Source organism: Paralichthys olivaceus, chromosome 9 (genome assembly GCF_024713975.1).
Source record: "Paralichthys olivaceus isolate ysfri-2021 chromosome 9, ASM2471397v2, whole genome shotgun sequence".
NCBI classification, from domain to species: domain Eukaryota; kingdom Metazoa; phylum Chordata; class Actinopteri; order Pleuronectiformes; family Paralichthyidae; genus Paralichthys; species Paralichthys olivaceus.
This window is the reverse complement of record NC_091101.1, coordinates 7265082-7277618: the sequence shown is the minus strand read 5'-3', so window position 1 is coordinate 7277618 and position 12537 is coordinate 7265082. Positions and strand designations below refer to the sequence as shown.

The 12537-nt window shown below is 39.9% G+C and overlaps 1 protein-coding gene across 1 annotated transcript; it reads right to left on the bottom strand.

Moving 5' to 3' along the window:
* Positions 1-1733: 1733 nt before the first annotated feature.
* Positions 1734-11874, bottom strand: rab33a (RAB33A, member RAS oncogene family). The gene is made up of 5 exons (XM_020086610.2): positions 11661-11874; positions 9035-9568; positions 5793-5933; positions 4663-4743; positions 1734-4577 (listed from the first exon to the last, which is right to left on the bottom strand). The coding sequence occupies exons 2-5, from the start codon at positions 9425-9427 to the stop codon at positions 4353-4355; spliced, it is 840 nt and encodes a 279-aa protein (XP_019942169.1). The 5' UTR covers positions 9428-9568; positions 11661-11874; the 3' UTR covers positions 1734-4352.
* Positions 11875-12537: the final 663 nt, after the last annotated feature.

Below are 12537 nucleotides of genomic sequence, written 5' to 3'. Positions count from 1 at the left end.
TGCAATAAAACTGGTTCAGTAGTTTTTGTATAATCCTGCTAAGAGACAGACATACAGCAATGAAAACATAATCTCCTTGGAGGAGGTAATAAATGGTCATGGATATTTTTAAACTATAGTGAGACTAAGTCATTTAGAAATGTTAATGTTCTCTCACCTGTAGAGTCAGTATCAAGATGAGTATTCAATAAAATATAACATGTTCTGTTTGACCTCTCTGATCATTTACAACCCTCTCAACAGCACTCATCTGCTCTATCCATTAAAGGACACATGAGCTGCTTGAGAATTACATTTTCTAGGCAGAGACTGGGGAGAGCCACAAGCCACATGATTGGAGAGTGAAATAAAGATGCCCGATGCCAGCAAAATTCCATGAGGAGGCAAAGAAGGAGAAAAATAAGCACAGGAGGTCTGTGAAACACAGAAGCCCTGACAGAGAGCTCTGAGACAGGCATAGGAGGACTTAAAGGGATCAACAACAGCGAGATCGGGACAGAAATAGAATTAGAGGGCAACAGAAACATGGTGACACATGAAGGGGGAAATGAGATACAAGGCAGAGAGAGGGAGAGAAAGAGAACGTGAAAAACAGACATGAAACCTGGACTTCCTGTGTGTGAGAGGGAAAACAGGCTCTAACAGAAAAAACCTTTGTTCGTGTATGACCAAACCAGACATTTTACTGAAAACCTCCTCATGTTAATGCTCTGGGGGCACATCAGCTCAAAAGTCAAAGTCTCCACAGAATGAGGCTTTGAGTCACATGGAGCTTCTTCAGCAGATTTATCAGATTGCAACAATGACAAAGAAGGCAGTGACAATCTGATAACTCACCTCTATATGAGAGTAAGCATTGAGATTACTTGGGTGTAAAATAGTATAACCTCAGTGTATGATTCCTCATCATCTCTGTGAAGGCAGGTTTTATAGTTGAAGGGCAGGTCTGAAGTGACCTCTGACCTCTCTCCTCTACATTTGGTTGTTAGCTGCAGAAAGAGTCAGGCTACAAATGACAAGCAGCAATGGTGAAAAGTAAAATACAGAGTTTAACAGCTGTCAGCAAAGAAAACAGGGTCAGCAAGGCTTGTAATTGATTATCCATGTTGTGTACTACACTGCTAGCTGAAGCTAATGCTTCTTTGTTTCTGCCTGTCCAGACTAAAAAGCAGCCCTGGAGTTTTCAAACTAAAACTATTCAGCAATGCTTCAATACTTCTCAGTTTAAAGCAGCTCTAAAACTCCAGAGTAGTTTGGACGCCAGGTGTATCTGTGCGCTTTCAAACTAAAACGTATTGATGTAACCTATAAATTCAAAACTCATGTGTTACCAATTGTAAATGAAATGTTGAAATTAAAATGTTAATGTTATTTTAAATTGATTTAATATGTTAAAAAACACTGACAAGTGTTAAATACCTCAATGAGATGGGAGGTTAATATAAAAAATAGCAATTCTCAAAAGCTTTGTGACCTCATTTTCATATAATAATGTTTCTTCAAAGGATAAACATACTAAATGTAAAAATATTAAAATATTCCTTTAGGATTTAACATTTTCACAAATGCAACACGTGTATAGAGTAGAAAATCACACACACACTCTAGATTTGTATTCTGAACTTTTAGACATGATAAAATAAGACATGTGTAGTGATTGCAAATGTTTGAAAAGGAAATTGAGTTAGATTTGAGATTTGTAAAGTTAATAATTGCAATGAGTAACAACTGAAGATTTTTATTTATTTATTATACAATCAATTACACTTCTAAACTATTATAAAGTTAGTACAACAGGACCATGTTCAAGTGAAAAGCTGTAAAACAAAAAACAACTAAATTGTCTTTTTTTTTTCATTTGAAACCAAGTCAAATGTTTCATTCCGACATGTTGAGGAGATACAGGCACGTTTTTCTTCTCATTACAGTGATAGAATCGTCCTGCGACTGAATTAGCCAGATAACAAATAAGAGCCATGTTTATCTACTCTCGGCTGTACCCCTGATCTCATGTATTATGATATGATCCAGCCACATACAAACCTGAACAGAATAAGTGGTTTATAAGACGGATGAATGATTGTTGTCCTAGTTTGTCTGTGAGTTATTTAACCCAACCTTTGTTGAAACCATGGCTCTCGGTTGCATGTGTGAAAGTAAAGTTTTGCCTGTAGAATGAGAATAAATTCAGATCTCCCTGGTATTTGACAGTAATGTCATGTGATCCACTCGTAACTGTTTTAACGTTTTCAGAATAACAAAACAAAAACAGTTAAAATTGAATAAAGATGAACAAAACCAGACACCTCTGATGTTAGCGCTCTGGATTCCACTTGATTTACACAGTGCTTGAATTTCTTAATGTGAATAATAATAATAATTATGTCATCAGACTGTCAGCTTGGAGCGAAGACTCAACTTAAATGCTCACTGATCTGGATTAACTACATATGGCACCCACATTTATTGTTGGCAAAGCTCAAAAGTAGGCTACAGTATTAAATTATGGTGAGATATGATAAGTGAGATGCTGTATCACACTGACACACAGCCAGGACTGTGCTTTGATGCCTCATAGCACAAAGGCCTCATAGCTCCAACACTTAATTTGTGTACAGTGTGTTCTTTAACCCACAACCCAGCTGGGAGCGACCTCATGTGAAGCATATTCTGTCTCTGTGTATAGTGAATAATGAATATGGCTTTCTACAGTGGTTCATGCAGCCTGAATCATCCATAGCTCGAACAATCCTGAGATTTTTCAGACATGCATTGAACTCCAGACATTTTTCTGAAGATTTCCAGACAGGCTGTCTATGAGAACACAAATGTGGGAGTCAGATGCCCTCAAACTTTTTTAGTAAAATATTTGAGTAACACCCATCTGAGAATACAACAAGAGGATATCCGGAAAAATTCACAACGAGCAAGGGGGTGTGTTGATAATGTTTCTAACACGCGATGGACGCAAAAGTGAAAATCAGAACCCAGAATATAACTATCTCAAGACAAAAAAGAAGAGCGATACACGTAGAAGACGTCAACATGGAAAGTGAGGATCGAAAGCTTTTGGTGATAAGGGCTGACTCTGATTTCCTCAGCAGCATTTATACATGCGTTCACCCTGGAGGCTCAACACAGACGCCTCGCCTGAAAGTTCTGCTGCATTCTGCATATGTGTGATGTCCGGACATTTTTATGGAGTTCATGTGTAAAAACGGCTCTGGACTCAATACAGACACCAAACACTCCTGGCTCAGGCTGTGTAGGAGATCTATACAGGGGTCACAGTCTGCTGTCATTTTTCCTATCCTTTTTAAAACTGGAGGCAGTGGTACTGATGTAGAAAGAACATCATCTTAGGCAAAAGACGTTTATTAAAGAATAGGAAATATGGTGTGGATAAGGAGACTGGGAGATAGGTGGACCTCTTGGCTTTCTTAGTTACACATGGTGAAGACGGGTTGTTTTCTGCATTTGCACACAGAAGAAAGCTGGATTTAGCCACTCCACCACAGCGAAAACATGGAGAGGGTATGTTTACATCAAAATTCGATGAGAAAGAGGAGCCTTGACATGACGCGCTTCTCTGTGAGAGAGCATTTCTCCTGCTTAAGGGTAAGAGGATCTTAAAGCCTCTAAATCAATATTTGCCATACAGCCTGACAACCTCTAAGTGGGACGTTTTCAGGAACCCTTCTCAAGGTCTTACTGTAGCTTCTCTGAGCTCTCCGAGATACACTAACATGTGTTTTCACCATTCCCACATATTCATATTTTTTCACAGTGATTTGAAGTCAAGTTGTGACGGGTAGATATCAGGTACAGTAAAATGCAGAGACAAAAAAAAAAAATTTGACGGTGATATACAAGGTCTAATGTGGTGCCTCAGTATGTTGGAGGCTGTGACAAACGGAGCCAGGGCAGGTTTCAGTTTATTGTGGATCCCCCAAATTAACTAATGTGTGATGTTTTCCTGCGCACTGCTTGTGTCTATGTTTGAAAAAATGGAAGAATTTCTATATAATACCAGAGTCTAAAAGGCAACGTTGTTCTGAATTGTTAATAAATATGTCACTTCCCAACCCCTTTTCCTTCTTCTCTTTCTATCCTCAGCATCGTCTCTGGATGATGATGTTTCAGTCCACACTCCGGTTCCTTAAAACACATTGGTCTTATTGTCACAAACCCCCCATCTTAACCCTACACTAGAAAAGTTGCACTTCATTTAAAAGTCTCTTGTTTTAGCCTCACTCTGCCATAATACCCGCCCTTCTCTTCTATGTTTCTTCTTTTTTCTCTTCTCTCTTCCTATTGATTATGCAATAATCACCTTCCACTCCCCCATTTCCTCAACAAGGACAATTACTCTTCGTCTCAGTCTCTTGTGTGAGTCGCACTCTCCCATCCTCTCTCTCCACGTCTCTGTAGAGCAGGGATTTCTGGGCCTTGAGACGGCAGGCCAGAGACATGAAGATAGAGTCGACGTTCTGACTCTCCCTTGGGTCCTTGGCCGACGTCTCGAACAGCAGCATGTTGTGAGCGTCAGCAAACTTCAGTGCCGTATTTGAGGGCACCTGGGGAAAGCAGAGTTTGGTTATAAACCTTGATTGAATTTAGTAGTGAATAAAGTATTACATTCTTTTATGTACCTGCACTAACCTGTATTTGGTCCACAAGGTCACACTTGTTTCCAACCAGGACTCGTGGTACTGATGCTGAGACCCGATGGCCATTACACTCCTGGAACAAAAGGCGGCCATTTTCCTTTGACATCATGCTCAGGGTGTGAAGCTCAAATGTTGTTATGAACAGAATAATTTTGTGCTGCAATGATCTAGGTTTATAAATCATATGAACACAGAGACTCTGACACAAACTGTTTGTAACTGATATAATCAAGGTAGCAATGTAACATTAACTGTCATTCTGTCTCTCCCCTGACCTCAGAAATATTCCATTTGAGTCAGTAATGTTATGTCACATTATGACTGGAACAAATTTCAGTGTCATGTTCACACAGTTTACATCAAGACAAAGTTTGTTTCATGCAGCTGAGTATTGGATTGAGCATTTAGAATTCAATTACAGGCTTAATTCCAGAGCATTCTTGCCTCCAGGATAAATTGTTGTTCCAGAGATAATTGATATTTCAGGAGAAATTTTTATTTTTTCCATTGTATCATGCAACAGTATTAAACAGTGATGTCATCAAGACAGTGGTTGAATACTAACATATTAGTATTAATATCACTATAACACAGATATATGATGGATTAAGATAATCTCCCTCTGACTTTACTCTGCTTTCATCCTGGATTAGAATGGTCCCATAAATAAGACAAGGCATAACAGAAAAAGAATACAACTAAATGAAAAAAATAGACCCAAAATTTTCATAATACAGACATACTTGATTAATTGGCTAAAGCATATAACTTGAGGCGCTTATTCTAGTATATATAATATTTTCCATTTTGAAAATTCCCTCCTACAGAGGGCACCTCTGGATGAGGTGGGGCTTGGTTGGATTATTCACAGGAGTTGTTGTAGCAGCATTAACATTCAAAGAAACAAACCCTGCTCTGTGATGGAAACATCACATTAACAACCCATGGGTAGTGAATGGTTTTAGGGAAGGCAGGAAAACTATTGACATTCTGACAATGCTCATGATGCCAGAAATACAAAGTAATGTCTGTGACAAAGACGTGAGCTGTGCTGTGCATTTTATGCTCAGTCAACACTTCCTAAACTAACTTAAATGACAAAGCGATGCACCAATCACCAACCTCTATCCATGTCTGTAGGTTGCGGAAGGAAGCCATCTTGGTAACGTCGTATACAAAAACCACTGCGTGGACATTGCGGTAGTAGTGCTCCACCATAGATTTACGAAAACGCTCCTGACCTGCTGTGTCCCATACCTGTACCTGTGGAGACAGACAAGGTAAGTCAGTATTTATAGAGAAAAGACATGCAACAGATAAACAAAGATAAGGATGGGATCGATACAATTGTTTGAGATAGTCCCTGCTGGTCATGGGAATACTTGGATATAAGAGAACATATTTCAAGCTGTTTTCAGATAGATTTTGCAGTCAGATGCCTTCACAACACAGAAATCTCCAGGGCTTTCAGGTGAGTATGAATTCTGCTGCGAAAATCACATGTTCTTTTTTACAGCACATTGACACTGGTGTCAGCCCTTATCACCAAAAGCGCTCTTGACATCTTAGTCTGTCTTCTACATGTATGGCAATGCTTTTTCATCAGAGATATTTGTATTCTTTCTGTTTTTTTTTAATTTTATGTGAGTAAGAACGAACAATACCACCGTCCTGGGACTGCCTCACCTAAATGGAATGCAGCCCTCATTAATGCTGTTAACACTACACACGCTTTTCCAACTTTGACAATTCAAAATGTCTCCAGTGCCAAGAGCCTATTACCATTTGAACACTTTTTTATCACCAGTGGTTGAATGCTGCATTAATGCTAAACATAATGCAACCATAGTTACTGAAGATATGTTTTTGTTTGACTTATTAACATATTATTACACTCATACTAATTTCTTTTGCATATTAAGTTGTGTAATATCCTTGCATTAAATCTATCATAAAATAATTTGTTTCATTGCTAAATATGACTGTTATAGATATATCACATACCATATGTGTGGGAAATGTTACATATGTTAATAAATGTATTTAGGTTTCTTATTTATATTTCTCATGCTTTTGGTTCCTACATGACCAGTGTTTACAGAGGGACGTTAGGCCTTAAAAAGGTGACATTGGTGTTGAACATGTGTGGTTAAGAGAATAAAAAGTCAGGTGTTAAACTGCTTGTCTAAAGTTATCAAACACTTTAATATGTAAGATATTGTGAGAATATTAACATGATTTTGACACCTTGCTCATCTACACTCTGCTTTGCTATTTATAGCCCTCTGCACCTCATAATGTTCTCATAATAATGTTTTGTTGCCAGTCTGTGAGCCAGAGGTGTGGGGAGGTCACCCAGTTAAATTGATGCATGGTCAAGACTTTAGCCTCATGTCTAGTCTGGGCAGTAAATGATCCTGGGGCCTGCTGGATCTAAATCTTCAGTTCTCACCACAGCCACCAGTGTTGACAGAAATTATGTGACACAAGATAAAGTAACATAAAATAAACCCTTTAGTTAAAACAAATCATATCTTTAAGTACACAGAGGCGTACTTTTCAAAGCATCTTTAAACTGTGTGACAGAAATAATCATGTACTTCTCTTATTTTTTGTGTTTATGTCTGTGATTTTGCAAAGATTTTCCTCTTTGCCAGAGTCCCACAAACCCTTTTCTCACTGCACCTTCACTTTAGCATATGTTTTTAGTTCCTACACCTTTTTCAAACCATGGCACTTTTGAAATGTTGTGATAGCCAATGTGATCTATGTCAATTCATGTTGTATGCCAACCTGTCCAATTTATTGTTCAAGATTTTACAAATTAGGTCCTGAAGAGTACAACAGAATAAAGGTCAAAATGTCACCAAAAACACCAGGAATGATCCTGTGTGGACCATGAAAAATGAAAGACTGTTTGACCAGTCGTCATCAAAATAACTTGCTCTGGACTAAATGGACTGACACACACGTCGTGTCATTAGTTATCTTCAGTTACTATAGCTTCCTCCCCAAGTCCAAAGACATGCAGACTGGAGTAATGTTAACTGGAGACTCTAGATTGTCCATAGGAGTCAATATGAGTCCCTGTGATATGCTACTGGCCTCACGCCCAATGTCAGTGGGGATTGGCTCCAACTCCCTCTGAGACACTAAACTAAATAGATGATGGATGGATTGAAAAAAACAATACAATTCCCACGGATGGAAGAAAATAAGCGGTCGAAAGGATTTACCTCAATAAAATGAAGAGGACAATGAAGTTGAATGAAATCTCCATGAATGCATATCTCAAGAACAAGAATCTTATCAGCTTCACGCTTGACATGTGTATTGTTGAGAACCCATGGAAATCTGCAGATGAGTTGCACGCCTTTCTCTACATCCTTGGATAAACTACAGCAGTGGTCAGCAACTGGGTAAAAACTGAGACCGACATTCAGGGACCTCTCAGGTGGTAACGACATTCATAGAATCACATCCTGTTTGGCAGTTTGTCTTCAAAATAAAAGCAACCATTTCTTTTATTGTTGCAATGCTTTATATCAAGCTGAATTACAGAGCTTTAAATGTTTTACTTACATATAAGTCATAAAGTGAAATTCAGACTATAAAATGTTCCCTGCTAACAAACCAGGTAGGATGAACACAAAGTTTTCTAACTTCACTCTGCACCATAGACTGTTTATGAAAAGCTCACCACACAACATCCAGTAAATGTAAATTATGAAAACAGTGGCATGTAGACGCTCACAGTACTGTACTGTGTGTTGACGGCTAGCCAATAGTGTAGTGTACGTGTTTGAGTCAGCATCAGGGGGCATCTGGAGGTTGTAGACATATGGCTCGACTGAGACAATTTATTTCAGCAATTATCCCGGTGACGTTGCAGCACTATGGTCCACATTTGGTGGTTATTGTTGATGGCGCAGGAACAGGTGCCCTGAGAAATGTCAGGGATTATGGGTATTTACTGCTTCTGTGAGTGGATTCAAGTAAGTTTCTGATGGACTTTTGACAATTGAACAGATTTTATTATAAAAATATATATTTTTTAAAAGGTGACATTCAGCTGATAAGGCCTATTACCACTAAATACCACTATCTGGTCTCACAATAACATTAACTCTGTTCCTTTCTGTCTGTCTCTCAAGCACAGACATGATGACTCTGCCCAGCCTGTGCAAAGCATTTCAACCTGAGGACACTGTAGTGAGATGTTGTTTCAGGGTGGGGCAGATAAAATGAAAGAATGGGCCCTGTGTGATGTGCAGGCAGACACTGAGCTGCAGCTGATCAAAAGAAAGGAAGGTGAGGAGGGGGAGGGAGGTGAGGAAACGCCTCCTGTCGCTGCTGCTTCTCACCTTGATGGTCTCCCCTTCGATCTCCACCGCCTTCTCCCTGAAATCCACGCCGATGGTGGCCTCGGTTTTGTCGGGGAAGCTCCCCCCGGTGAAGCGGAAGGTGAGGCACGTCTTCCCCACGTTGGAGTCGCCGATGACGATGATCTTGAAGATGCGCGTCTGGATGCTAAGCTCCATGGAGGAGGTGCTCAGGTCCACGGAGGACGCGAAGCCCGCGACGGCATCGGTGCCGCTGCTGGCTCGGCTGCGGCCGGCTCTGTGGAGATCCATGGAGGACGTCAGGATGGTGACATTGTCGTCCGCTCGGCTCCTTTGAGTAATTCCTCCTCTTCCACTGCCTCCTCCTCCTCTGCCCAGAGCTCGGATCTCCCCCTCCGGAGAATCGTTGGTCATTATGCCGGAGGAGGCGATGCGCAATCGGGTGTGTGTGTGAGGAGCAGAGGGGGTGGACGGATGGATGGATGGGTGAAGGGAGGGGGAGGAAGGAAGGAGGAGAGCAGGGATGGATGCTCTCTTTCAGCAGCTGACTGTAGCCTTAAAGGGAGAAGCAGTACAGATATTTAAACTATGTCTACAATCATCATAGTAATGTATATTCTAAACCATAAACACCACATGAGGTCACTACATGAACACAATTGTGAGACACATTTGTGTTAAGTGAAAACAAGTATTTCTAAAGTACTTAACTGCGGTATAACTTCAGAATTGTATATAACCTCTCCACCACGGTGGTGGATCTAGCATTTTTTCTAAATCAGGGGCCACAATTTATACAGAGGAGCCAATATCCAACATCCATGTTCCTGATTCATTAAGGTGCACATTTACATCATTCCTTATTTACTGATTCTGTCCTGTTGCTTATTTTATACTGTGAAGACTATTTCTTCGGTTGTTGTACGTTAGTTTCCTTTTCAAAAAAGAAAAGAAAAGTGTGGCCTGTTTGTCTGAATGCCATGTATGATGACTCGACTCTTTACAATAAAAACAGTTGAAACGAAAGGACCAACCAAGTGAAATGCCTGGCAGCAAAAATCGAACCTGGAGAACTGCTACCAATGACTTGCCCTCCAGAGCACAGAGCAAAGTTGTAAGCACACCATTTGTCCAAGAAGGGGAACTGGAACACTGACTACGATTGGTCAGTTGAATCAAGCCACAGACTGGGCAATACTGGTGGGTGTAGGCCATCTTGGTAGAATTGACAGTACCCTGGGAGGATGCTGTTGAATGCAGTGGTGGAAGAATAGTTCATCCTTGCTCCCCAACTTAAACACCTTAAACTCCACATTCCTTCTCTCGTTTTTTTATTTTTGATTCATGAAAATGTTTTTTCCCCATTCCCCATATACTTGGCCCAAAGCTGATCACATCAGTGGTTCTTGGCTCTAAATCATGGCTCAGTTTTCTAAATCGAGTAAATATACAAAACAATTTAATGGAAAAATGTGACCATGGCTGAGTGTAACATTTCCTCTGTGCTAGAGAGAAAGTGAAAGAGATTTTCTCACACCACTAAGTCATGTGATCTGATCAGCCGGTCATATTATCACATTCCATCAATCAACGTGGCCGTAACGCAAAGGGCTACAGTCTTGACAGATTCCAGGTCTGAGTAGTTTAAATTTAGATCACAAGAATACCAGAAATTCTCATTCTAACGTATTAAAATCAGAACCTTATCAACTACCTTTAAAAGAACCAACCTAAAGACAATACTCAGTATACTTAATTAAATCATTATGCAAATTCTTTTTTAAAAATTCTTTTTCCTCTGAGATCATTCAATGAATGCCAACCAGGACGACCAGCTAAGATGAATCGTGAGCCCTAAACATTTAATTCAGAAAAAAAACATATTGGAAAATGGATGTATATGATTATTGTAGGAATGAAGAAACCACACAGCCCATAAACCATTGTTAATGATCCCTTTCCAAGTAACCTTCTCTAAAAAATCTCTCTATGTTAGAAAGGGAAGCCATTGTTGCTCAGTGGTAAACGTAATGTAAAGCTGAACCATCCGATCTTAGGCTCCACCAATCAGAGAGACGTCACGATTACACCTGAGGATTGTGGGTAGTGTGGTATTTCTCCTTGACATTGTGAATAAAATGTTAATAATATGTTTTTTCTTAAAACACAGTTGATGTCATTTGTACTTCAACAAGAGCATATAATATTGTTTCACCATCTCATAGCTTGTGCCACCTTGGTATTGTTCCTTCCAGAACCATACTGTTGAGACACTTCAATAAAAAAAACTAAATTGTTAACCCAGTGATTGTCTCACAAGAGGCAAATGATTGAGACCTGTGAATATGTTTACAAAATTTCATGGCACTCCATCCAGTCATTGTGTTTCAGTCTAGATCTGTGTTGAGGGGATGCTGCCTGTGTGGCTAACAATAAAATGACATCAGGCCGACGGCTTTAATCTTCACCACCCACTTACCAATCTCACTGTTAGCATGATTCACCCTCTGTGATCAATGTCTCAATAACATGATTGCAGTTATTTTACACCTGCAGATTCCATTGTGTTCATTTCAATTACTGGAGCTTTCATGTAGAGCCAATCTGCTATTTACTGTGAGAATAACACAAAATCAGTTGTACTTACTCTACGAGATGTAGCTGTGCAAGGTGCTGCCGGATGTTGAAGCTTCTGGGCTTCCATTTTGACTAATAGGAAAAAAACAAGACAAAAAAAACCACACCTACACACATACATCCAGAATACACATGTAGGCTACGCACAGTCCCTGTCTGTTGATATCAGACTGAAATGCAGACAGAGACACCAACAATGTCTTATTTTCCCTCTCTCTCTCTCTCTCTCTCTCTCACACACACACGCACACACACACACACACACACACCGCAATCACTGTAGAGAACATTCACCCAAACACAAACTAGATCTCTTCCTCAAAGACTACACACTCTTTCACTGAGAAACACACACACAACAAACACACTGCGTCAAACAATCCCTCTGCTTGTGTCTGACAAAGCTCCGTTCTTCCTCAGTAAAAGGCCTGTTTGTCTGGAGATGAATCTCAGTGGGACATTCACATTCTGGTGAACACAAACCAACAGTGAAATATAGCATGGATTTGCATACGCACTTGGCTGCATACAGGCTGACCCAAAAAGCATTTTACACATGCGCATGCGTTTAGAATTTTGGCAGTAACCAACATCTGAAATAACATTATCTACTGTGTTTATAACCCATCTGAAACAGTATTTTACTCATTTGGGATAGGGGAAGGTTAATGGCTTCTTTGTGTGATAAACTGATCCGACAGCAGCTGCCACTCAAGCATTTACAGGGTTTAATGAGCAAAATAAGGTTAAGTATGCCTGTCTAATACTTTAATAGAGTGGAGACCTCACAAGCATATGCATAACAACTAACAGCTCATATTGAGACATATGTCACACACACATATACAGTAGCATTCAAATGCAAAATGACCTTGAATGTATTGCTC

Coding starts and splice junctions, on each gene's coding strand:
- rab33a (XM_020086610.2), bottom strand. CDS start 9,427: ATGACCAACGATTCTCCGGAGGGGGAGATCCGAGCTCTGGGCAGAGGA. Junction 4,744..5,792: donor ACCTACAGACATGGATAGAG/GTTGGTGATTGG, acceptor CTTTTGTTCCAG/GAGTGTAATGGCCATCGGGT. Junction 4,578..4,662: donor ACCTTGTGGACCAAATACAG/GTTAGTGCAGGT, acceptor TGCTTTCCCCAG/GTGCCCTCAAATACGGCACT.